The sequence below is a fragment of the Podarcis melisellensis genome, assembly GCF_964234715.1.
Source record: "Podarcis melisellensis genome assembly, chromosome: 3".
Taxonomy (NCBI): Eukaryota; Metazoa; Chordata; class Lepidosauria; order Squamata; family Lacertidae; genus Podarcis; species Podarcis melisellensis.
In genome coordinates, this window is record NC_138530.1 from 20000727 (window position 1) to 20028166 (window position 27440).

The 27440-nt window shown below is 45.9% G+C and overlaps 1 protein-coding gene across 1 annotated transcript in view; it reads right to left on the reverse strand.

Moving 5' to 3' along the window:
- Positions 1–4907: 4907 nt before the first annotated feature.
- Positions 4908–27440, reverse strand: part of EPAS1 (endothelial PAS domain protein 1) — a 135381-nt gene continuing 112848 nt past the window's right edge. The window contains exons 8-16 of the mRNA XM_081903899.1: positions 24944–25091; positions 23368–23576; positions 21854–22041; positions 14577–14687; positions 12723–13213; positions 9810–9933; positions 9250–9373; positions 6888–7079; positions 4908–5522 (exon numbers count right to left, since the gene is read on the reverse strand). Coding sequence (XP_081760025.1) covers positions 5371–5522; positions 6888–7079; positions 9250–9373; positions 9810–9933; positions 12723–13213; positions 14577–14687; positions 21854–22041; positions 23368–23576; positions 24944–25091 — 1739 coding nt within the window. The 3' untranslated portion in view covers positions 4908–5370. The remainder of the gene's footprint in view (positions 5523–6887; positions 7080–9249; positions 9374–9809; positions 9934–12722; positions 13214–14576; positions 14688–21853; positions 22042–23367; positions 23577–24943; positions 25092–27440) is intronic.

Genomic DNA, 27440 nt, shown 5'->3' on the forward strand with positions numbered 1-27440 from the left:
AAGCAAAGTTCTTAACCCGAGGTAATATTTCTGGGTTAGCGGAGTCTGTAACCTGAAGCGCCGGTAACCAGAGGTACCACTGTACAGGGAAGTTTTTAAATGTTTGAGGTTTCATTGTGTTTTTCTATTTTGCTGGACATCACCCAGAAAGGCAGGGGCAACCCAGTTAGATGGATGGCATATAAATAATAAAGCCATTATTAGTTCTTGTTATTATTATTATTATTATTAATGGACTTCAGCACTGCATGGTCTTAGCAAAACAGAAGGTGATGCGAGGGGAGGCAGCCATGTGTGTTCCTTTTCCCCTGGACAGGAGACCACCTGCTTGGCCGCCATCTTCCCAGATGCTGCAGAAGTCAGCCAGAGAGTGCTTTTAGAAAAATACACATGAAAACAAAGCAAGACATCCAAAAGATACACATAATTTGATTTTTTATTATTATTATTCATTTAACAAATGCTTTTCTAACTTTATTCTGCACAAATCCACTAATATGCAGCTCTAAGCTGAGTGTGTGTGGCACATTTTGGTCTCTTGCAGATAAGAACATGTTGCAAAACTTGCCAAATGCCCTCCCCCAATTAATAGATGCCTAAACTTGTGGCCCCTGTAAGCTTGGGGGCCTGACCCAAATGACCCTCCTGGCTCAGCCCCACTGATTGATCCCACCAGCCATATGCTTCGCAGATTTGAAAGGTGTTATATCAAAGTTACGGTGATGATGAGAATTCTTCACGATTTGCAATTAGCTATCAGGCATGGGCCATCTCCCTGGTTCCATGCATTTAAAGATTTATTTTCTATCAATAATTTAATAAATTCTTTTGCTTTACAACTATACATTGAAGTGACATTTTTTCTTTTATTTTGCCCCCCCCCCTTTGGCAGAAACAAGAGTCACAAGACATTTCAGGATCAGTATACTTTAATATGGTATCAGTGTCAAAATACATTTCCTTATCAAGTTAAAAGTTCCCATACAGTTACAAGATTATAAATAAGAAATTCAACAATAGAGAGAGCATGAAATAATTACGACAATAGTTACGGTTAATATTTTAAGCACAGATTTTCTTTTACCCCCCTTCCCCTCCCTCCCTCCCCACCCGCACAGTGTGTTTTTAGTAAATGGTTAGGGTACAACATCTTAATGCTGAAACTACAAACAGAGATTAAAAATATAAAAGCAATATTTAAGCGTGATTAACCCTTCAAGCACACGAATCATTACCACTTTAAAGACCTGCTTTCCTGCAGCCACAGGCTTCAGACCGCTTACTCCAGAACTGCTACTGAACGTGAATGGGATTACTTTAAAGCAAACTGCTCAAGGTTGGCAGCCTGGTGGTGACGCTCTTCATTTATGCTTCTTTCTAGGGCTTAGCTACCTTTTTATTTCTTTCTTAAGACACTTCAGGCTACCATCCAGCCAGTTAAACACAGCAAACAGCCAAGTCACACATCTCCCAGAAGCAAACTCCGATCTGCTACTGACTGTATTACACTCAACCGGAAGATGCAGCCTATGAGTGCGATTTGATGATATATGTGTCAGCTATATTCACCGGTGCTTAATACTGGCTGAATCATGTCCTTAAAAAACAAAAAAACAAAAACCTAAAGTCCTTTAAATATCATGGGCCGTACTATTTTGCTTAAAAAAAAATGTACTTCAGATAGAAAACTGCTCCCGAGCTTTGTGCAACGTAGCACAGGTGAAGTATTAAGTCGGCACAAGGCCTGGCTGTTTCATCCAAGTTCCACCTCTAAATTGCATGCGTTGAGTAGGGCTTTTTGGCAAGGCTTTCCCTCTGTACCAGTGGGATTTCTCTCACTGATGCCACTCTCCCTGGTGGCAGTGGGACAGAGCACAGAGGAAGAATGCAAGGAGAGCTTCTTGGGAGGAGCTGTTCCACCAGATCCCTTTTTTTGGGGGGGGGGTTGTAGCCACTGAAGACAACAAAAGCTCCAAGGGCACTAACCACGATCATTCCCTGAAAGCTGTTCTGTAACCCAGCAGAGAGGATCAGGCCGGAAGGGAATCCCAAATGCAATCTTTAAAGAACTTTGGATTTTCCTTTCCCCCTTCATCATGTAAGTGAAAGCGAGAAATATATATATGTAGGTTTTGCAGGATGGATCCCTGAGCAGTCCAGATTCCTGAGCATCTTTGCTCACAAATCTTTCCCTAAATAATGGCTTTCACAGCTACTTTCCCTTGGAGCAGACATCCTCAGCCCTCCAGATGTTTTGGACTACAATTCCCATCATCCCTGACCACTGATCCTGTTAGCTAGGGATGATGGGAGTTGTAGGCCAAAACATCTGGAGGGCCAAAGGTTGGGGATGCCTGCCTTGGAGGATCCTCAACAAATCAGGCACAATTCATTTAAGAGTTAAGCACTTCCCCCTCCATTTATTTTCAACAAGAAAGGCTAAATCAGTGAAATCACGTTGAATGTGAAGTGCTTCATTTTGACTGGATCATGAACATTACGTCAAAACTGGGTTTTCAGTGGGGTACGGCATCTCCAAAGGAGCGAGCTAAAATTATTGGGCTTGGATGGACAAAGCCAGTGCCAAAACTTTACAATTCCTTATGGGTTCTGTGCACCTCCAGGGACCTCCATGTCCACTTCAGTGCTATGGAGATATCCCCAAGGGATGTGTGTTCAGACCTTCCCTCTTCAGCAAAAATAATGGGGAAGGGCAGCTTTGCAAGGGCTCCATATATGCATTGCAGAACATATGGCACTCCAACACAGTTCTGTAGAAGTCAAAGGTTTGCAATCCAGAACGGGAGCTGTTTTAACAGCAATAACATTGCTGTTATGGTTGCAATGGACTAAGACTCTGAAGAGCGCCTTTAATGGCTGAGGCTGTGTATTCGCCATACATTTAGAGCTCATAGCGTCCGCCAAAGATTCACGTGAACTGTACTTTAAGGGTTCTGGGAATGGTAGCTTTGTGAGGGGCAAATGATGGTTCCTGGGATTCTTTGGGGGGGATCCATGCGCTTTAAATGTACAGTGGGGCACACAGCCGAACACATGTGCTTATGAAGCCCACCCTAAGAATATTAGTTGCGCTCAAGTCCTGTGGAAATTAATGGCACTTGTGGGATGGTTTAGCTGCATTTTGAGTCCTATTGATTTCAGCAGGCCTTAGTTATAAGTAACTTTCTCTGAACTGGAACTATGTTCAGGAGGAGGCATAAATGCTTCTTGTTTGTAAGGGAATCCATAGGCTCTTATAAATCTATGCTGGTTTGCCCCAGGTACATTTATCTGGGTAAATAAAGCATAACGCCTAATATCACCATTATTTTCTGTCGCCCTGAATTTGCCCCTTAGCCCTTCCAACCTGGCCTTTCTCACCAAAGCTCGAAGGCTTTAATAAATATTTTTAAAATCTGCACCCCACAATTCCTTGAGCTTCTGTTATTGCTGGATTGAATATATGAGTGTGCCTGTTTGCCCAGCAAAGACAACGGGTCTTGCAGAGACTCCTTCCATTTTAAATAAATTCCTGAGCACCAACATTGGTTTGTTTTTGTTTAAAAGCATTTCTGAAAAGTTCAGATTGCCATTTCGATGACCTACAGAAAAATCATTTGCACTTGAAAGGCTATCAACAATTAAAAAGTAAACTAAAAAGACAACAAACACCTTCTCACTCAGCCACTCCAGAGCCTAAAAACATTGATTTCCCCCAGTGTAACAAGTAGGCAAGCAAATATATATTTAGTTTACTTTTTTCAGCAAAAATTCAGTAGTGCAGAGAAAGAAAGTGGCTAACTAGCTGGAGGTGGGGGGGGGATGAACGCCAACCCCCAACTTAGCTGGGAATTAGCAGTTTTAGTAACAGCCTTTGGACAAATCCTGCAACATCAGCAACAGCATAAGAAAACTCTACCAGATCTAAGTAAAACGGTTCCCAAGACGAAAACTCATGGCTCTGCATCAATGTCTAAACAGGTATAACAAAGTACCAATATATGATAAACATTTAACCCAGAGAAAAAGGATCAGTCAGTTACACTTTGTGTAAAAAATATATATATGGAGAATTAATACACACAAGATGGGCTGAATTCCTTCCCCGCCCCACGTATTTCAAATTGTGCAGCGACACCCTCTCTGTTTTCTCTCAGTTGTCCCCAACTGCCATCCACTCCCAAATTCCTCACTTTGCCAGGCTGGTTTCTGAGGAGGGCGACACTGACCTAAATGAGATGGCAGTTGGCTGTCTTGGGATTCGTTCGCAGTACCATGCTCTGAATCTAAGACAGCAGGCACGCCATCCCACTTGTTTAATTAAGGAAACATTGAGTTTATCCTGGGAGTTGGGTACGGTCTGGTAGGAAAGGCACCTCGATGTTGCTAAAAACAAAACAAAACCCATTGGCAGTTATTTGCCTGATAGATTTGGCTCTTCCATATGCAAAAAAAGAAAAAGAAAAAACCCCACCGATCCTCAAATCCAAGGCCAACGCAAGACAGGCGGCTACATTGCATGATCTGAGAGATGTACACTAAGATCACTTTGCAACACCACAGAGGGCACTCAGCCACAAGGCTCAGATTTCCCTCTTGTTTCATTATCCAGTCTACCACTTGGATTAAACCTGCCTTGGATTAGCCCTGTATGGCTAGGTTAGTCCCGCCTCGGACAAAAACACAGCCCCAAGTTTTAGATTTGTGACCTAAACGTAAGAGAAAAGGCTGTAATTTGCAACTTGGCAAGGACCAACCAACACGAAAGCTGCCGTTGGGTGTGTTAGAATTATGGACGTTTCATCGCTAGCATTTTTTTTTAATTGTTAAAAGGCCATAATCTGTGATTATTGTTTTTCCCCCCATGTTAGAGAATGCAGAGGAAAAACTAGGGGTAGGGCAACAAGTGCATTTCATCAGATTTGTTTATTTCACTTATCTTTGGCAATAAAATAAAATAAACCTTTGCAATAAACGGAGCCGAAGTATTACATAGAGGCGCGAGCGAGCACACCGCAGCTTCTTCTTCTTTTATTAGCATGAATAATGAGGAAGTTTCAGAACACATAAATTACACAGTGGTGGAGAATCATATAATATAAATTTTATAAGGAACGTCTTATCGAAATAGAAGGGGTTTGGAAATACAGTAGATGCATACTTTTTTAAAATGCAAATAAGGAAAATGAGTAACTTCACAGAAAGGCCACTATTTGGTGACGTGGACAAGTTCAATAGTTAAGTAAAATCTTGTAAAAGTGTAATCAGTATTAGAAATTGTCTACTTGCAAAAATAGATTTAAAAACTGCAGCTGGTTTGTTTTTGTTTGTTTTTGGACGGTATAGGCCAGGGAATGCTGCAAGGCTGCTTCAGGTCGCCTGGTCGAGAGCTCGGAGCAAATCGCTGCCTTGCAGGAGCGTCGAACTCCCGAGAACTGGGACGTTAACCTCACAGTCATATCGGGTCAGTTCTGGCAACAAATAAGGTTCCAAGGATGAGCCGAGCAGGCGACTTGTCACTCCTGAAATGAGAAGATTTAGATGTTGAGAGGCCTTCTTTTATTTATTTCGGTTCAGGCTTAAGATTTCTACCTGGAAAGGACAGTGTACAAGAAGAAAATACCATACATCCCCTTTGAGCCCTAAATGACCTCGGTCCAGTATACCTGAAGGAGCGTCTCCACCTCCATCGTTCTGCCCAGACACTGAGCTCCAGCACCGAGGGCCTTCTGGCGGTTCCCTCATTGCGAGAAGCCAAGTTACAGGGAACCAGGCAGAGGGCCTTCTCGGTAGTGGCGCCCGCCCTGTGGAACGCCCTCCCACCAGATGTCAAAGAGAAAAATAACTACCAAACTTTTAGAAGACATCTAAAGGCAGCCCTGTTTAGGGAAGCTTTTAATGTTTAATAGGTTATTGTATTTTAGTGTTTTGTTGGAAGCCGCCCAGAGTGGCTGGGGAGACCCAGCCAGATGGGCAGGGTATAAATAATAAATTATTATTATTATTTGATGAGAAAAATAGCACACCGCTTCAATGAGAAAATTGCAAGTGTCCAACAAGAACAACACATCAGCTTGAGCAGGACCAACAAAAATAAGGCAACAGAACCAAGCAGTCTTGTCTAAACTTCAGGCTTCAGTGCAGGGATAGGGCTGGCCACTCGTATTGAAGGCATTTAGATAGTCTTTGCTGAGTCATGAAAGGCGAACAGGGAAGGAACCAAATGCCCACCAAAGAAAGAAAAACACAGAGAGTTCCACAGTCTCTGAGCACTGCAGCTTGAGGGTCCACCTAGATACCATGTCAATTATGCGTCTGGAGCGGGTATGCTTGGCTTCATTTATCTATTTACTAAATGGTTTTGTGGGGGGCAGGAGGGACGCAGGTGGCCCTGTGGGTTAAACCACAGAGCCTAGGGCTTGCTGATCAGCTGGTCGGCCGTTCGAATCCCCGTGACGGGGTGAGCTCCCGTTGCTCGGTCCCTGCTCCCGCCAGCCTAGCAGTTCTAAAGCATGAAGTGCAAGTGGATAAATAGGTACCACTCCGGCGGGAAGGTAAACGGCATTTCCATGCGCTGCCCTGGTTTGCCAGAAGCGGCTTAGTCATGCTGGCCACATGACCTGGAAGCTCCCTCAGCCAGTAAAGCGAGATGAGCGCCGTAACCCCAGAATCGTTCGCAACTGGACCTAATGGTCAGGGGTCCCTTTACATTTACCCTTTATTGGGGGGCGGGCCAGGGTCTGATCAAGATCAGGGCCAGGCAAGTGTCATGAACCAAGTCTTAGGTGAGCTCCTGCCTGCAACCACTGGTGTCTCCTACCCTCCCCCTGCCGCCCATTGGAAAACAGTCCCTCCAAGTTTGTGTTATGGTTTGCGACAGAACTCACCTGACATCCTATGACCTTGTGGCACCCCGAAGTCCTGATAAGGGGGGCAGTAAAAGTGTGGGGAGAAGGCAGCTTTGGGGATGTTGGCAGAGGTTCTCAAAGAGGCCGGCGGATGCCGTGGCTGCAGTTGCTGCTGCCCCATATTCATAGGGGGTTGGCCTGGTCCTCTTTGCGGGTTGCAAAGGAACTCATCTGCAAATCAAAAGCAAAAAGTGGGGCTTCAAAAAGGATGTCCGCTTTTAGAAACACAATTCCGGACACAAGATTCCCCCTCCACGTTTGTCCAGGAGTCAATAGAGCAGGCTGACACTGGCATGAGCATCTGCCTGCTTAGACTGTTTCGATATTGTGGAATATTGCATGTCAATATTAGTGTTGTGATTGTTGTAATCCAAACGGTACCTTAGGGCATGTAATTATAAGAATAATGACGATGATTTATTTATTAAAATGTTCTTACAGTGCTATTCCATAGAAGATTTCAGAGTGGCTTACAAAAAAAACCACATACGACCATACAGTGAAAACATAAAATACCGTATTTTTCGCTCCATAAGAAGGGGAAATGTGTGTGCGTCTTATGGGGCGAATGCAGGGGGGAGGCAGGCAGGAAAAGCCCCCAAGAGCCGTACACAAGCTCCGTACGGCTCTTGCGGGCTTTTCCCCAGGAGGGAGAAGGGACTGATTCGGCCAGTCAGTCCCTTCTCCCTCCTCGTAGAAAAGCCCGCAGGAGCTGTGTGCTCCTTAAAGGGTGCGCGGCTCCTGTGGGCTTTTGCGGGAGGTGGGGGAATTCCCCCACCTCCCGCAAAAGCAGGGAAAAGCTGCATGCTCTTTAAAGGGAGCGCAGCTCTTGGGGGAGCCTTAGTCGCGTGCAGCCTCTCCCAGGCAGGGGATGAAGGCTCCCCTTGCCCGGGAGAGGCTGTGCGTGGCTAAAGAAGAAGCCAGGACAGTGACATATTTTTTTCTTGATTTCCCCCTCTAAAAACTAAGTGCGCCTTATAGTCAGGTGCGCCTTATGGAGCGATAAATACGGTAATTAAAAAAGAAAACAAAAACCCCATACATCAATTAACCATTGTGGACAGATGTGTTCTTAAATGCCTGCATAGACTGGCGGAATATAAGAGCTTTCAGCAGCCATTTTCAAGTTAAAACAAAAGGCACCTGCTAACTCTAGTTAGCACTGTTGACCCTGATTGGCTCTCCAGGGTTTCTGGCGGGGGTGGGGGGTTGGCATTCTCAGCTCTACCTGGATATACTGGTAGGTGGAGCCCAGGACCTCCTGCATTCAAAGCAGGTGCTCTGAAGCTGGGCTGCAGCCCTTCCTCCCAAAACTGCTGTATAATCTCAGGCAGTCGTATCTATGGATGTATGATGGTGGCTCACATTCACTCATGCAAGGTGCCACTGGAGGCTGCAAGTCATGCTGTGCTTGTGAGCTCCCCAGAGGTCTGGCTCAGGGTGGATATAAATCAATGACTTAATTTTTTTTTTTTAAAGATCAGATTTTTAAAATTTAAATAGGATTTTTTAAAATTTAAATCAGATTTTTTTATTTAAATTGGATTTTTAAAATATAAAAAAAAATGGGGGGGGGGGGAATCTTTCTAAAGATAGTTTTCTATTTAAGTTACATTATAGTCCAAAGGTTATTCATCAAGAAATAAGGATTTGTTTTAAGTTTTTCATGTGTCTAAGTTTTTTTTTTAAAAAAACCATTTAACCACATCAGTTAACAAACATGAGTACATATGCTATAATGCTATTGTTTTAGTTGAACAGATTGTTTACATTGTTATTAAGGAAATGATTATTTTTCTCCTTCCAATAAAGTACAGCAGAAAAGTTGTCCAAATATAAACAGTTAACTTATTAAACCTCATAATTATTTCATAATTATCTCTCTATGTATTTCTAATAGTATAACCAAATCAGTAAAAACTACTCTGTAACTTTATTATTCAAAAAATGAAACCTTCCTCTGGTTGTAAATAGTAAGTTTATACCAGCAAGAATGAGTCTTTGTGTAAAAAAGTGATTTAAATCAAGTCTTACTAACTAGTGACTTAAATCAATTTGATTTAAATCAAATCCACGCTGGTCTGGCCACCCTGGGAAAACAGAACGCTGGCAAAGATGGACCATTTGCCCATCTGGTCCCACAATACTCTTCTTAAGGAGCTTGAAGTTAGTGCAGAACACAGACAGTGAGCATAAGATGTGACAAAAATGAAATGTAAAGGAGGGACTGCATCTGCAGGACACGTTTTGTGTTCTGTCACCAGCTGCCCAACAGTGACATAGTGGACCCCATGTGACTCCATTTTGAATTACCTTTTATTTCTTTAAAAAAGGGTCTTACCATTAAGGACACTTGTGCTGAGCGACTTCTTCTCTGTAAGTAATGCACAATTTTCACCTCTGAGGATTTTCATCCTTTTCCACATTAAGTGTGTTGGGTTAATGCCAGATGTTTCTCCTTGTATCTATAGATGGGGGGAGGGGAAAGAGACGGTATAAGCCTGACAAGAAAAGAATATTGTTTAAAAAAATAAACTTATTTTTGTTTTAAGGCCATAGAAGGGAACTTAGGAAATTGTCTTACTCCAAGTTGTTAGCATGCTGCCAGTGTTTATATCACTGTTGGGGAGCTATTTTTGTTGTTGTTGATTTTTCCCAGTTGTGTGGAATACTAATGTGTTATATGAAACACACATACACATACACACAAATGTAAGTCGCTTGGAGACCCTTTGGGTGACAAGCAACTAGCTCACCCTGATTAAGTATCTCCAGGGAGCAATCCGGATTACTGGAAATGTTGGGGACTGAACCCCGGACCTTCCACATGCTAAGCAAATGCTCTACCACTGAGCTATGGCCCTTTCTCAAAAAAAGCAGTCTTTGTGAAGGACAGATTACCCCATTCAGGTGTTGAAAGGCTTGCTCTTCATAGTCCAGCTGCCTCTTCAGCTTCAAACTGTTGGCAAGAGCAATCCGCGCAGGGTTTATATCCATGCCCCGCTGTCCAAGGCACTCCAGCGACCTATCAAGACAAAGCCATTGTTGCATTTGAAAAACAAAACACTGGAGAAGGATCTTTCCTCAAGCCAAGCTTCAAACCGGAACAGTGAGACTTGCTGACCTGCAGAGAGGCCTCTTGTTCCTAACTTAGGTTCCTGTTGGATTCTTGGGGAAAGATTTGGGATGTCCTCCTTGAGCAAGGATGTGGATGGTGGTTCTCCAGCTGCTGGTGGACTGCCAACATCTCTGGCCACTGTCCCTGCTGACCTTGTAGCCACCCAGCAACCTCTGGAGGACCACAAATGCCTGTCCCTGGGAGACAACTCAGTGACTGTAGAGAACAGCTGTAGCATACACAACTGACGAGTCCAATACCAACCCGCATAGTTTATTCAAGCTGCTATATTCTTTCTGCTTCAATAGCAACCTGCACTCTCCAACAGGAAGAATGCTTTAGGCGTGAGTGAAGGATGTGGGTTGACCGTGGAGACTTATTTAATCGTTTTTGTGTATCACAGCTGTTTTCCGCAGACAGTATCTGCTGCCAAAGCTCTGCTCGCCCTTTGTGCTGTAGTAGACAATTCACAATGCCTTGCTGGTAGCAGAGGCACGAGGTCAACAGAGGCAGTCTGTTTTTCCTTACGGCCTGTCACGTCAGGCTAAGGTGGCATGTGGCAGTGTGAGAATGGCATCATCCCACACCGCTATGACAACATTTGGAAGGCTGGAACGTCGTAGATGAGGTCAATGGGCTGGGTATGGTTTGAAGAGACAAGGCCGCTTTGCTGAAGCTAAACACATCTGGCCCAGTCAGCGATTGGATGAGAGGCCACCTGGGAACCGCGTAGACCCTCCACCCAGAGTTTTTTTATTTATGACATTTATATATTTTGATCCCTCCAATAGGATCATCTCCCTCCCTTCCTGGATGAACAGCTATTGGGTGGGACGGCTTTGTGTAACTGGCCCCACCCACATGATTCTGTCCTATCAAATGTTGCTGCAGCAGTACTGGATTATCTCAGCAGCTAAAAGGTAAAGGGACCCCTGACCATTAGGTCCAGTCGTGACCAACTCTGAGTTTGTGGCGCTCATCTCGCTTTATTGGCCGAGGGAGCTGGCATACAGCTCCCGGGTCATGTGGCCAGCATGACTAAGCCGCTTCTGGCAAACCAGAGCAGCGCACGGAAATGCCATTTACCTTCCTGCCGAAGTGGTACCTATTTATCTACTTGCACTTGATGTGCTTTCAAACTGCTAGGTTGGCAGGAGCTGGGACCGAGCAACGGGAGCTCATCCCGTCGTGGGGATTCGAACCGCCGACCTTCTAATCAGCAAGCCCTAGGCTCTGTGGTTTAACCCACAGCGCCACCCGCATCCCTCCATGTCAGCAGCTAAACTGCTGCAATTAACATGTGAAAGATCCCCAGCTGGCTGCAAACTTTTTTTTTAAGTGGCCAATGCAAGTGTGCACTTGCAGACAGACCCTTAGGCCAAGGCTGGGACCTGTGGCCTTGCAGACCTGTGAGGGGACTAAAACTCCCATTAACCACTGGCTATGCTGCCTAAGGCTGATGGGAGCTGCAGTCCTGAAGCATTTGGGGAACCACCAGTTCCCCACCCATCTTAGCCCATGCCTACGGTTTATTATTATTATTGTTTATTTAAATCAGCCATACTATAATCACATGGTTTTTAAATTATGAGAATCTCTCCAAGAAGACACGCTGACCTCTTCCCGACCCTTTGAAAAGCAGATCTGCTGGCAACGTTTTGTTTTTGTTTTTTCTTCCTGGGACAATTAACTTCCCCTTAAGGTTTCTACTTAAAAGTATATTGCTGTCGGTGTTCCTCCTTTTCGTTTCCACCACTTTCGGCCTCTGGGTCGAAAACGGAAAGCCTAGTCACTGTTTCACCTTATTCTGAACGTGCTCGTCTATTAAAAATCATTAACGATTTAGGGCTCTGTTTAGGGAAACCCATTAGGGACACACTTTCAAAAGTTCTAAGTCCAAATGGAACCAAGCGAAGGTTGGTCAGGGCTTTCACAAATGGCAGGGCAGATGTCCTAGTGGCTTGTTTTTGGCTACTGGCTGGTGGGCGGAGGTTTCCCAAGACTGTTCCACCCCCCTCCAAGTTTTAAGGTTTTGATTTACCGTATTTTTTTGCTCTATAGGACGCACTTTTTCCCCTCCAAAAATTAAGGGGAAATGTGTGTGCGTCCTATGGAGCGAATGCTGGCTCCTTGGCTTCAGCGATAGCAACATGAAGCTTCCGAAGCGCAGAGGGAGGGCTCCCTCCGTGCTCCGGAGGCTTCGCGTTGTTTTCATTGAAGCCAGGAGAGTGAGAGGCGTCGGTGCGCACCAACCCCTCTTGCTCTCCAGGCTTCAGGGATAGCCGCCTGAAGCCTCTGGAGCGCAGCAGGAACACCTGCTGCGCTCCAGAGGCTTCGGGTTCCTTTTGCTGAAGCTGGGAGAGCAAGACTCTCCTGGCTTCAGCAGAGAGGGAGAGCTGCGCAGCGCCCCTTCAGCGAAGCGGGAGGAGAAATGGAAGGGGCTCCGTTTCTTCTGCCGCTTCGCTGAAGGGGCGCTGAGCAGAGAAGGGGAGAATTTTTTTTCTTGTTCTCCCCCTCTAAAACAAGGTGTGTCCTATGGTCGGGTGCATCCTATAGAGCGAAAAATACGGTAATTCACACACTCTCTTTCTATGGGGAGCTGGTTTCTGGCAACAAAGGGCCCAGTTCTCCACCTTCTCAACATAATGAGTGAATCAGTTCAAAGCAGCTACCACACACTCTTTCCTCCGAGTTACCTTTTCTTATATAAGTTCATATCAGGCAGGTGCAGCGGTGGCCCCGATGGAGAGCTAGCTATGGATCCCGAACACTTATTGACCGCCGCTCTCTGTTTCGTAGGGGCGTATTGTAAGGGTGGGTCAGGGGGCCACTGTGTGTTGGGTCTCCCACCCATTGAAGACAGAGGAGTGCTGGCTTGGGCATAGTAGGGCAGCAAAGAGGACGGCTGGCTTCCGCCGTTCAAGAAGGGGGGTGGCAGAGTCCCCTGGCCCGTGTTGACATTTTTGTTAGACATCGGCTGGCAGTATTTCTCCGGGAAGAACTGGTCCTGCGAGGGAGGAACAAGGGGCTGGAAGAGGTTGCTCATGTTGCTCAAGCTCTGCTGAGTGAGCTGGGCGCTTTCGGAGAGGGGCCGCTCCTCTTGACAGATCGGGCTGAGTTGGAAATCTTCTCCGTCCATCGGAATGTAAGGAGCCAAAGTTTCAAGGTCCAGTTCGTTGAAATCAGTCTGCACAGAGAGAAGGGACCAGGGAAGACACCGTGATTGCAACAATATGAAAGAAAAATGATCCTGGAAGAAACGTTTCTCCTCCTCTTTCCTATAACAATCTCTAACACTGTTGTGCTGCCTTCCTCTATGTGGGGCTACCTTTGAAGGTGACCCGGAAACTACAACTAATCCAGAATGCAGCAGCTAGACTGGTGACTGGGAGCTGCCGCCGAGACCATATAACACCGGTCTTGAAAGACCTACACTGGCTCCCAGTACATTTCTGAGCACAATTCAAAGTGTTGGTGCTGACCTTTAAAGCCCTAAATGGCCTCGGTCCACTATACCTGAAGGAGCGTCCCCACCCCCATCGTTCTGCCCGGACACTGAGGTCCAGCTCCAAGGGCCTTCTGGCGGTTCCCTCGCTGCGAGAAGCCAAGTTATGGGGAACCAGGCAGAGGGCCTTCTCGGTAGTGGCGCCCGCCCTGGGGAACGCCCTCCCACCAGATGTCAAAGAGAAAAATAACTACCAAACTTTTAGAAGACATCTAAAGGCAGCCCTCTTTAGGGAAGCTTTTAATGTTTAATAGGTTATTGTATTTTAGTGTTTTGTTGGAAGCCACCCAGAGTGGCTGGGGAAACACAGCCAGATGGGCGGGGTATAAATAATAAATTGTTATTATTATTATTCCTCAATTTGACGCTTTCCAGATGTTGGCTGAATCCAACTCCCATCAGGCTCAGCCAGCATGGTCAGGCATGCTGGGAGTTGTAGTCCAAAGAATCAGGAAGGAACCAGGCTGGAGAAGGCTATTCCCGCTGATGAGCAGGAAAGTGGGAAGCTGCCATATTACACAGAGTCAGACCATTGGTTTTATAGCTTAGTAATGTCTACAAACTGATAGGAAGCAGTTATCCAGGATTTCAGGCAGGAGTCTCATCTTGTCCTGCATGGAGATGGTGGGGATTGAGGCTGCTCTGCTTCTGAGCTACGGTCGTTCCTCAAAAGCAGGCTTAGGCAAACTCTGGCCCTCCAGATGTTTGGGACTACAATTCCCATCATTCCTGACCACTGGCCCTGTTAGCTAGGGATGATGGGAATTGTAGTCCCAAACATCTGGAGGGCTGGAGTTTGCCTATGCCTGCCCCAATGTGATGTAACAAAAAATAAAAAGATAGCCTTAATTGAGGTTTCCGAGCTTTCCCCCCGTTCAAAATGGTGCTGGTTTCCTTCCCATCTTGCTTTATCTATCAATACACAGCCCCTGCACTCTGTTCTCTTGCAGCGCTGGTGGCCCAAAGGAGTAAGCATTAGCTGCCAAAGAGATGTGTGTGCTACACACTGATGATGATGTTACATTTTCCTGCTGGCTTCTCTTACCTGTGAGTTGCACTGATTCTTGGCATCCGTGTCCAAGGCAAAAAGTTTCTCAATCATCTCGATCTTCAGGTCTTCGTCTAAGGAAGTGTAATAGTCTCCGGGGCTGCTTGGCTGCAGAGTGAGAAAGACAGAGCAGACTATCAGAGGTCTGCAAATAACCACCTGCCTCGTCATAAGAATTTAATCCAGGGAAGCTTTACCAAAAGCAAATCTTTGATTTCTCATTGGCCACAAAACCACTTCTGAACTCACGCCCTCTCCACATGCGCAGGGGCTGGTTCTCAGCCTCTGTGCAATTGAGGGGATTGCTGGCCGCGTCATCCCCTGACCAGCCAATCGGCTGGCCTGGGGGGGGCGTGGCTTGCGCAATATCACACTGGCACGGCCAGGGATCTCCCTCTTTTGCCACCTCAGCTCATCGGGTTTCCCACCCTCCCACCCTTTAGGTTTTCTTTTTGACCTTGCTATGGACCTCGGTGTTGGGGATAAGCAGTGTCCAGTGCACAGCGGAATGATGAGAAGTATGAGCCAACATGCTCTATACTACTTTATTTACAGTTCAAAGCTGGTAAGTTACAGAAAAACATCTTCCCTCTGCAGGAGCAGAGAAAGCGTCATCTCTCCTCTAAAGCACGGAGAGAATCACAAACTGAAACTGCAAAGAACAGTGAAAAACAGGAAACCAGTGTACGTCATATCCAGTCTCCCGTTCCCGTGGGAAAACCTCCAACAGTACAGACTCTGTGGAATGTAAACAACCTGTCTCGTGATAAGCACTTCGCTGCACAGAGAGGAAAGCAGAAACCAACATCCTCCCCCTTTCTGTGAACATCTCTGGGCAGCGTGTTCGTACAATATCAGTACAAACCCAACTTCTGCACATAGGTACAGTGTTGATCCCTTGATACAATCTTGGACAATACATCAGCAGGAATTTCATTACCTGGCATATAGGACACCGTTACGAGTCCCTTCTGAATACGTTCCCTAGCATGTTGCACCTTCAATTGCAAGTGCTTCGTGCTTTGCTTACAACCTTCAGAATTCAGCAAAGCCAAACATGCTTTGTTGTCCTGGTAAACCTGGATTGGACATTTGACAGGAATTTTCATGTCTTTGCACAATTGTAACAACCATTCACAATCTTTAAGTGAATAAGACAGTGCATTCAGTTCAGCTTCACAAGTACTTAAGCTAACTGTTGTTTGCTTCTTGCATGACCAATCAAATAGACCCTGATTGTACTTATAGCAAACTCCAGACGTACTTTTCCTGTCTGTAGTGTCACTTCCAAAACTTGCATCTGCAAATATCTCAAGACCACCAGACTTCTGATTGTTAAATCTCAGTCTGTAATGCATAGTGCCTTTCAAATACCGCGCTATGCGTTTCAGAGCTTTCCAATCCTTAACAGTAGGATTGTTGACTTGTCTGCTTAGCAAATTACAGCTAACAGCAATGTCTGGTCTTGAACATCTGGTAATGAAGTTTAGCTTGCCTAGCACACTTCTGTACAGTGTAGTGTCAGAAAATGCTTCTTCAGTGTCATCTACCTGATAACCTGTTATCATCGGTGTGTCTACAGGGTTAGCATCCATCAGGTTTAGTTTGCTTAACACATCAGCAATTTTCTGTGACTGGTGTACTAGAATGTTACCATCTTGATCTCTCTCTATTTCCAGAGATAGGTAGTTGTTTACCTCACCAAGATCTTTCATGTCAAAGTGCTCTTTCAGTTGAGCTAGGGCGTTATTGTACATTGTGACATCTTTCCAAAAGAATAAAAGATCATCAACATAAAACAAACAATACAGTTTCTTTTGCCCCTCCTCTTTGACAAATACACATGGATCAGCTTTCCCTTGCTGAAAACCTAGAGAAAACAACACTTCAGTGAGTTTTGTGTGCCAACACCGTGCACTTTGTTTGAGACCATAAAGGGACTTTTTCAGAGCACAAACAAATCCCTGTTTTACCTGTACGCCATCAGGTGGAAGCATATAAAGTGATTCATTTAGAGATCCGTACAGAAAAGCTGTATTCACATCATGGTGACTAATGTGTAGATTTTCCTCTGCAGCTAGCTTGAGCATAAGCCTAATGCTCTCATACCTCACTGTGGGTGAGTAGGTCTCGTGATAGTCTTCACCTGGTACCTGTGCAAATCCTCTGGCTACCAATCTGGCTTTGTGTCTGACTATCTTGCCATTTTGATCAGTCTTCGCTTTGAAGACCCATTTGCTTCCAAGCAATTTCATTCCTGGAACTATTGGAACTAGGTCCCATGTTTTGTTCCTTTCCAAGGAATCAAGCTCAGCCTTCATGGCATCTAACCATGGCTCAGCTTCCTTTGAATCCAAATCCTGGATTTCTTGGAAACTTGAAGGTTCAAAAACCTTCTTGGAGCTTTTAACAGCTGTTACTGCTATCTTGGCAAACTCATCAGCAAATCTCTTTGGAGGTCTGCCTTTTGTGGCTCTCTGTGACCTGCGAATTAGCCTTAAGTCTTCAACGCTCTCCTCTTCCTTCTTAGGAGAAAAGTGACCTATTGTGAACAATGGTTCCTCCAATTCTTGATCAGAGCTTTCAGAGGGTCGCATAGAGGCTTTCGCACTCTTGAAATCCTCTGAATCATCTGATTCAGTTTCAGACTCAGAATCAGAACCTTCATCAGTGGGTGTGGGTTGTTGCGGTTGCTTTTGACTATCCTCAGTCTCATCACTGTCATCAGGATAACCTTGGAAAATTCCCACATTCTCCCCCCACTTGGCATTGTACTCAACACTTCTTGTGAGCTTAATTTCCTTAGAGTCAGTCATCATTATTCTGTAAGACCCTTTCTGATAACCTAGAAAGATACCATGCAATCCACGCTTGTCTAACTTGGAGTTTTGTGGTGAGTGAACCCACATGTCAGAACCAAAAATTTTCATGTGTTTGATGTATGGCTTCTTGCCAAACATCTTCTCATAGGGGGTACAACCAATCGCTGAAGATAACCTGCGATTGTAACTGTAAACAAAACACGAGAGAGATTCGGCCCAATAACTCTCTGGAAGATTTGCATCATGCAGCAAGGTTTTTAACCCTTGAAGCAATGTTTGATTTGCTCGTTCCGCAAGTCCATTCTGCCATGGCGAGCGAGGACTAGACAAATCGTGTTGAATTCCTTTCTCAGTCAGAAAAGCTTCAAACTGCTGAGAAGTGAATTCTCCCCCCCGGTCAGTGAAAAGAATCTTTATCTTCTTACCATGCACATTTCCCAACCAAGCACAGAATTCCTTGAACCTAGGAAAAGCCTCTGATTTCTGCTTGAGATTGTACACAAAAATATACCTGGAAAATGCATCAATAAGAACCATGAAGTACCTATTTCCACCCAAAGAGGGCGCTAGTGGTCCAACCAAATCAGCATGAATAATTTGGTATGGTTCTGTAGCTTGCCTACTAGACACCTTACCTTTCGCAGCCATTTTCACCTTGTTTGCTGCGCACGCCTTGCACTTCATGTGGTACCTGCAGGGTTTAATAGTCATACCTTCAACCAAGGCAGGCATTTTAGATACTGCCTCAAAATGCAAATGACCAAATTTTCGATGAAAATCGTGAATACATTCTGCATGCAAACTTTTGTTAGAACCTGCAATGCAACAAGTGTCATCCTGCACAACATCATCATAATACAATACAAACAAACGATCAACAAATTCAGCATACAATTGATAATCATTTTTCTTTGTGATGATGCATCTATTGTTTTTAAAGGAAACGTCAATTTTCTTCTCAATCAGCTGTCCAACGCTGAGCAGATTATGTTTCGCGTCCGGCACATAAAGCACGTCCTGTATCGATAAGGCCAAACTGTGAAGAACAACAGTTCCGTAGCCTTTACTCGGGATTGTGTGGTCATCCGCCTGGTGAATTGCACCTTCCTGCGGTGTAAAAGACACGAACAGTCGCTTATCGTTGCACATGTGATGCGTTGCAGCTGAATCAACAACGAAGAAAGATCTAGATGTCTTCTGGACCTCTGCAACCTCTGCAACCTTTGGAGCGAAGCGTGAGACCATTGCCTTGTGCTGCGTTGTCCTGGACACCGGACCTTTGCCTTTGCTCTGGCCTTTTCCACGCGATGAGCTTCCACTGCGCTGCTCTGTCTTGGCCCTGGGATATTTGCATTCCCTCTTCATATGGCCTAGACGTCCACACGAGTAGCATTTCACTGCCTTCAAAGCTTTGGGGCCATCTGGTGGTTCCACTGCACTGCGGGATGACGACTGTGAAGTCTCCCCATTTCCCGTGCAGCCAGCACCCCGCCGATCTGCTTCATTCTGAATCATGGCAGTATCACAAGCTACTGTGAGTTGAGCATTTGGCTGATCAGTGGTATCAAATTCCCCACTTGCTTCATCCAGCCTTCTGCAGCTAGCCATCACTGCTGCTTTAAATCAAGCTGCTGTATACATGCTGCTTCTGTGTACAGCTGCTTCAATCCAAAGGCAATCTCAAAACAGCCTCTGCCTATGAGCATGAGCCTCTTTGCTTATCTGCAGCTGCTTCAAACTGCATTCCAAAGGCAAATTCAAAAGCGAAAGTCCCCAAGTGCTTTCTCTATGCTGTGCTAAATTCTTGCTGCGTCATAGAGCTGCAGCTGCACTTTACTTTCGTTTTCCCCCAGCATAGCGTCCCTTTGAGCCATTTGCCTGTGCCGCGGCAAAACCGGCTATAAAAGTTCAAAGTCCAGCCATAAAGCCATTAATTAGAAGCTGGCAGGTTGCCCGGAGCAGTAGCACATACCTTCATCAATCATCTTGACGCGCAGAGCAGATACCGTTCCGATCTGTCCCTCTGCCACTGTTCCGATCCTCTGCCGGCACTTCGTTTCTTGCTCCTTTGTTCCTTTGCCAGGAGCCCGACTTCTGGAGACCATTCTCAAAACACTGCGTTTTTCTGGGCCCGGAACCAAATGTTGGGGATAAGCAGTGTCCAGTGCACAGCGGAATGATGAGAAGTATGAGCCAACATGCTCTATACTACTTTATTTACAGTTCAAAGCTGGTAAGTTACAGAAAAACATCTTCCCTCTGCAGGAGCAGAGAAAGCGTCATCTCTCCTCTAAAGCACGGAGAGAATCACAAACTGAAACTGCAAAGAACAGTGAAAAACAGGAAACCAGTGTACGTCATATCCAGTCTCCCGTTCCCGTGGGAAAACCTCCAACAGTACAGACTCTGTGGAATGTAAACAACCTGTCTCGTGACAAGCACTTCGCTGCACAGAGAGGAAAGCAGAAACCAACACTCGGTTGGTTGCCGTTAAGGGGCCTGGTAGGAATTTTTTCCACTTGGCAAATTGGCACCAGCCACTTGGTTTTTTGCCTATCCCGTAGCAAATCGTCACAACTTCCTCGGCATTCGCAGTTAGGCATTGGTAGGGGTATTGTCATGTAGATGAAGGGGGAGGAAGCGCCATCACCTCCCCCAAATATTGAAGGGTAGTCCAGTAAAGGATTCCGGGGGGCGTGGCCCTGTCCGAAGCCTATGACGACGAGGGCCTATGGCACGCCCCCGAGCAGTGACCCCGGGGGAGTTCCTAGGTTCCTAGTTGATGTGCATCAGCAGGACTCCCCCTACTGGTGGTTAACCAATACCGCTCATTCCTGTAACCAATAAAGTTTTGGCCATTTTTTTGCCCATTAACCTAAATATTTGTGTCATGTGTCTTTATTTCCACCGGGGGGAGGGGGGAACTCACCACCCAAACGACCGCCATGAGTATATGTAGCCAGGTGGGGAAGTAGGTATTTTTTACAAGGCCTGCTTGTCAAAAACGCAGCACCTACCTGCTTGCACTAGGGGTGCATGGGTTCCCCTATATTCATTTGGAAAGGGATTTCAGTGTGTTCTGTGGAAATATGGGCAAAGCCCTCACACATAGACATACAAAGCCCTTTGATCCAAGGCACCTGAAGGGAGTTTGAAGCTGTGTGCACCTCTCTCCCCTTCTGGGCCTTCTCCTTGGTGGTACTCAGTCCACAGCATCACTTTCCTGATGGAGATGTTAAGAACCTACAAAGAGTCCAATGGCCTGTCTAGTCCAGCCTCCTGTTCTCAGTGGCCCACCAGATGCCCGTGGGAAACCCACAAGCAAGACCTGAGCACAAGAGCCCTCTCCACCAATGCAATGGCCACCAACTTTGATGGCTTTCAAAGTGAATTGGAGAAATATATGGAGGAAAAGGAGATCATTGACTACTAGCTAGGATGGTTATGCTCTGTCTCCATGGTTAAGAGGCAGTATGTTTTCGAATACCAGTTGCTGGAAGCCACAGGAGAGGAGAGTGCTCTTGCACTCGGATCTGTGATGGCCTGGGACTCAGAACCAGAGGAGTCTCAGTCCGCACCAGATCCTTTGCCTCAGGTGGCATCTGAACCTAGTCTGGGGCCTGATTCTGAAGAGCCCCAGTCTGCACAGGTTCCCCTGCAACAAGCACCAGCTGGGCCGAGTCAGGGGCCTGAGCCTGCCCTGGCTCCAGATGTGGGGATTACCTCGTTGCCTTCAGCTGGACCATCCCTTACAGCTGCTCCACTACCGGTTGGGTCAGGAGAGGCTGAGGCGGCCTCTGGGTCTAGTAACCCACCGACGTCTCCCAAGCTGCAGAGACTGAGGTCTGAGAGGAGAGACCTGAGGTCTGAGAGGAGTGCTCACCTTCGGGCGAGACAGGGAGGTGAGTCACTGGGGGATCAGGACCGGCCGTTACCCCGACAAAGATAAAAGGCTGTCGGAACCCGCCCCAGGTTGTGGGAGCAACATTGCTGTTTGCCAGAACCTGCCTGAGATCCTGTGCCTGATCTTGCCTGGTTTTCTGCATTGTGTCCTGCCTTGGCCCTGCCGGATTGACTCCTCGTGGAACTCTTGGATTTGGGACTGGACCTGGACTGCGTTACTCAAATTACCCCCCGGGCCCAGCAAAGGATAATGCTTTTGGGTTTGCCACGGGCATCTGGTTGGCCATTGTGAAACAGGATGCTGGACCGGTTGGATCTTGCCAAGTAATTCTCTACTGTCATCATTTGCTGTTGGTTTTGGCTACAGGAGAATAATGCAGCTACTCTTCTGGAAATAATCTCCCCTTTTTTAAAAACAAAGAAACAACAAAACTGGTATTGTAGCCCATGAAAGAACCACACATGCCCCTGAGGCACAACATGCATTCTGGCCGCAGCCCTGCGCGTGAAAACAACAAGGTCATCGCTCAGTGCAAAGGGCTTCCTTACAGTGGAACAGCTGCTGTTGCTGCTGGCGCTGGGAGTGCTGCTGCCAGGTGCAACCTGGGGCAGTGTAAAGGACGGCACACTCAGCTTCTCAGCTTGCGGAGCTGGAGCCTTCGCTTCCGGAGGCCACTGCTTGTTTGGGGTCATCACAGCTTTGTTGTAGGAAGAGATTTCCTCAAACTTTTGCGTCCCTGAAATTTAAAGATATGCAAGGTCAACTCATCTGCGCAGCCTACAGTCCCCAAGACTTTGTTTTAGGGAAAAGAACAAGCTGCACAAGCCTGAAATCATCAGACGTGATGGTCCTCCTCACATCACGAAGGACAGTACAGCTAAGTCTTGGTTTCGTATAAATAGGTGTTAAGCCTGATCTGATCGTCATTCATGCTTCTCTGAAGTCAACACTATGCAAACAAAGGACTTTCTCATACTGGTGTCTATAATTCTTCATTGACGGTTGCTGCTCACATTACTCGCCTCCCCATACCCGCTGATGTGGAATATTTCCTATATCTGATCTCCACACAGTGTTCTATCTAAATCAGGGATGTCCAACTCCCAATAGACTGCAATCTACTCACAGTGTTAAAAAACTGACAGTGATCTACCCATTGTTGTTGGATAGACCAAAGAGCTTTTTTGGGAAGCTAAAATTGTTGAGCTTTTATCTAGGAAGGCAAAGTTTTGTGTGTGTGTTTGTTGGGGGGAAGAAAATTGTGGAGGAGCTAGAGATCGACCAGGATCTACCAGGAACACCCCGCGATCTACCAGTAGTTCACAATCTACCTGTTGGACATGCCTCATCTAAATGAATTACACACATCATAGGCTTGTGAATTTCAGCTCTTCAGAAATTCAAAGGGTCTGCTTGCTGCAGAGGTGATTCTTTGTGCATGGCAGAAAAGGAAGTGGGTGCTTAAGGCATTAAATTTGAAAGATCACATGTAGTTAACTAGAGACACCTGTGCCCATGCAAGAGTATATTCATGCAGTCATATCCACAAATGGCTTTGGCTCATAACATAGCCTCCAATCTGGAGTCTGCTTGGTTATTTGTAGGTTTGCCTTTGAAGAAACCGAATGGCAAAGATGCCAAGGTTCAATTCCTCATGGTTTGATTTTAATTTGTTTTCATTAATTCTGGTTAGAACAAACCACAGTTCCTCACGCTAATTTGTAACATGGAACTGCAGTTTGATATAAAATGAAAACAGAAGAGGAGCCCCAAGGCTCCCAACAGCTTGTTTGTTGGAGTCCAACAACATTTGCAGGGTACCAAGTTGGGGAATGCTAATATTGACCATAATATAAATCCATTTTCTTAGGCTACAAAACTACAGCCAAGTGTGCCTCTTTGTATTAGTTAAATAAGTACCATATAGAGCTGACCTGAGCACTTAAAATATTTGCTTACTGTAATGATTTATGAGAGATGTATCAATCTACCAATAACCTACTGGTTAATTATTGTGCAAAACAGAAGAAAAGGTGGTTTACCTCCCCAGAACATTACTAACCAAAGTCAAGAGAAATAATAGCATCGCCAGGTGTTGGTGCCAGCTGCGCAAGTTCTTCAGGTTCTTCTTTCAGCTTGGTGAACAAGAAACCACTCTTTTCTGCCACGGGGACTCCGTTATCAAACATAGGATTCATTGCCATCATGTGCGGCTTAAAGAGCGATTCTGTCTGATCCATGGAGAACACGATATCATTGTTCTCTATTTCACTAACAAGAACAAAATCAGGTGGTTTAGAATAGTTTGTACTCCCATGAAGAATGTCCACAAGCAAAGAGATTAATTAAAGCGAAAATTCAATTTTACCAAGCAGGCACCTGGATTTAGATGCTTAACCTCTGACAACACACTTTGCTCTGACTGCCACGTAGTTGGCTGTGTGCCTACCTATCAGTGCAAATGGACAGTTTTAGGGGCGAAAGGAACAACCAAATTCCCACAGGGATGCTACCAAGAGGATCATAACACACATTATGAGTTGAGAGGGCCTCCTCTTTCTTGGGCAAGCAAAGCTGGGTCTGAGATCAGGAAGTAGCAGTTGAACATCCCGTGTGAGGTCTGACCTATGTTAAACAGCTCAGGGCTGCAATACCTCTCTCCATATCAACCAACCTGGACCCTGCTATCATCTTCTGAGAACCTTCTTCGTGTGCCTCCTCCATGAGAGGTCTGGAGGGTGGCAACACAAGACAGGGCTTTATCTGTGGTGGGTCCCTGTTTGTAGAATGCTCTCCCTAGGAAGGCTCGCCTGCCACCTTCATTATACACCCTTAGGTGCAAGGCAAAAGCATTCCTCTTCAATCAGCCCTTTGGTTGATATAGTCTACAGCAGGGGGTTAGTGGTTTGTTTTTCTTCTTATTTTCACTATGTGTTTTGTGTTTTTGATGTTGTAATTTAATGTTGTGAACTGCCCTGAGATCTACAAATAAAGGGCGGTATACAAATATTATAATACTAATACTAATAATCTTAGAACGAGGATGGGGACCTTCCAGGTGTGGCTGGATGCCAACTCCTATGGTAAAAAGGTAAAGGACCCTTGGACAGTTAAGTCCAGTCAAAGGTGGTGCAGACTATGGGGTGCAGGGCTCCTCTCGCTTTCAGGCTGAGGGAGCCGGCGTTTGTCCACAGACAGCTTTCCGGATCATGTGGCCAGCATGACTAAATTGCATCTGGTGCAATGGGACACCGTGACAGAAACCAGAGCGCACGGAAATGCCATTTACCTTCCCGCTGGAGCGGTACCTATTTATCTACTTGCACTGGTGTGCTTTTGAACTGCTAGGTTGGCAGGTGCTGGGGCAGAGTGATGGGAGTTCACCCCTCATGGGGATTCAAACCGCCAACCTTGGGCAAGCCCAAGAGGCTCAGTGGTTTAGACCATAGTGCCACCCACATCCCTAATAATAATAATACTCTTAGAACAAGGACGGAGACCTTCTAGGTGCTGCTGGATGCCAACTCCTATGAGCCCTAGTCAACATGACCAAGGGCTGGGAATGAGGGGAGTTGTAATCAGCACATCTGGAGGGCCTGCAGTTCCTCAACCCTACTTTAGGATTCCGGCGGACTTACCTGAGAACGTAATTGACACAGATGATGCACTGAGGTTGCAGGTTGCGTGTATTGTAGATGACCGTTCCTTGGGTCTCTAGCCACACGTACCCACCATGCTTGGCCAGCATGCGGTACTGCCCAGTGACCACTTGACCTTTTGCGCACACTTGGGGGGGGGGAGAGAAGGGAGGAAACAAATAGGAATGACCAAGTCAAAATATTGCCAGGTGCATTAACATGACTTTATAAATAGCCCCTTTCACAGAAAAAAAACTCCCAGCCCTCTCACTTAAAACTACAAAAATACATGCTGCGATAGGTCTGTTGGTCTTACAGAGTATCTCGTGGTTTGCTTTTGCTGCAACAGCCCAGGAAAGCTGTCCTAATACCATTTCATACTCTTTTTCAAATCTAAGTAGGGCTTTCTGCATCCTGTGATTTTGTGAGCATGCCACAAAAATACACACATATGTGCAGGTGTGAGATTCCTGATAACCTGTGATTTCTTTGGGTGTTTTTTGTTTTGTTTTTAGATTAAAAGCAAGTTTTTCGCCCATATGGCTGACAAACGCTATTTAGAACATGCCTGCTAAACCAGTGAGGGGTTGATTCTCAGAATGAGGATGGTGTTCCAGTGGCCTATAGCTCTTACTGTCAGACAGCTTCTCCTGATGTTTTAAGTCAGAATCTCTTTTCTTGCAACTTGGAAGTCGTGAACTCTTTTCAAGGAAAAATCCGCACTCCTTGCTCCATCCACTTTGGCCTCTGGTTCTGGCCCCAGTCAGCATGTGACCCTTGGGAAGTTACCCAGAACAGAATATGGCCCCTGGATTGAAACTGGATTCCCACCCCTTGTTTAGACCGTAGGAGCTGCTAACTTTACCCTTTCCTGTGTGGCTGCTCACAGAAATGCTTTCAAAGTGCTGTGAAGCCACTGGAGGTGATGTCTGAGACGCACACTTTGCTTGCCTTAACTGCTGCATTAAGGACATTCAAAGGGGACAACGCAGCAGCCAGAACGTCTGGAGGGCTGGTGGGGGTTAGGAAAAAAGGCATCATCTCCACCCACCCACCACGGGCTGCCATCTGCCACTGCAACTGATTTATATCATTCTAATTGCCTTAACTATACATTGCTTTAATTGCTCTTCACTGTAAACCGCCTTGGGAGCTGTTAGGGTTGAAAAAGCTGGGTCTGTGGGAAAAAAAACCCTTGATGCTTTGTAGGAAGATTAAATGTCTGTGCTATCTAAATTGCAATGACTCCCTCCCAGCTCCTAGTCTCTCGACGAAGCATCATTTGGGCTGCAAAGGGGTTGTTTGACTTGAAACACCCAGCCCCACCTTGTATTTAGACTGCCTTGTAAAGTAAAGGTAAAGGTAAAGGTACCCCTGACCATTAGGTCCAGTCGTGACCGACGCTGGGGTTGCGGTGCTCATCTCACTTTATTGGCCGAGGGAGCCGGCATGCGAGGGAGCCGGGAGTCATGTGGCCAGCATGACTAAGCTGCTTCTGGCGAACCACAGCAGTGCACGGAAACGCTGTTTACCTTCCCGCCAGAGTGGTACCTATTTATCTACTTGAACTTTGACATGCTTTCAAACTGCTAGGTTGGCAGGAGCAGGGACCGAGCAACGGGAGCTCATTCCATCGCGGAGATTCGAACCGCCGACCTTCTGATCGGCAAGTCCTAGGCTCTGTGGTTTAACCCACAGCGCCACCCGCATCCCTTGCCTTGTAAAGCAGGGTTGCCATATTTCAAAAAGTGAAAATGAGGACACAGTTTTTGAGCTTTTTTTAAAAAGGAGATTCACCAAAAGAAAACAACATTTCCAACATGGATTGCCACACCCCCAGATTTTCCTGCACATTTTAACCAATTTTCAGAAATTCCACCCAAGCGCTGTTTCCGACAGGTGAATGCCGGATATGTCTGGGAAATTTCAGACGTACAGCAGCCCTATTATAAGAATCTTGAACATGGAATCTTTGGCTTCTGGTACCATCATAGGAAATTGTGGGTTAGGATTCTGGTTGAGGGCTACTCCACATCAGAGCAAAATGTGGCCTGTCTCCCCATTAACATAGAGGCATCCACATGACATTCTCACCATCCCAGTGTTCCCCAGACCTTCTCCCCTTCAAACGCTGGGTTTTTTGATCCTCCGAATGTGCAAAACAGAAAGGATTTTTAAAACCCTGCGTTTAAAGGGGAGAAAGCTCCACATTTTTCTCCAGTGTGGACAAGCCCTGAGAGACAGTGACAGAAGCAAACGGGCTGCCTATGACGCAGAAATGACCATTTTTGGTATACAGCATGAATCATCTACAAAGTGCTTCTATGATGTATTTTACTTCACCTCCCTCTTCCTTGTCAGCAAAGGTTTTGCATTAAAAATCACCCTGCTCTTAATTTACTTTAGACTACTACATTTTGATTACCAGATTACTTGTGTGGCATGCGTGTGTGAGGAATATCAAAAGGTTTTGTCTGAAAATTGTTTTAGAAAATTA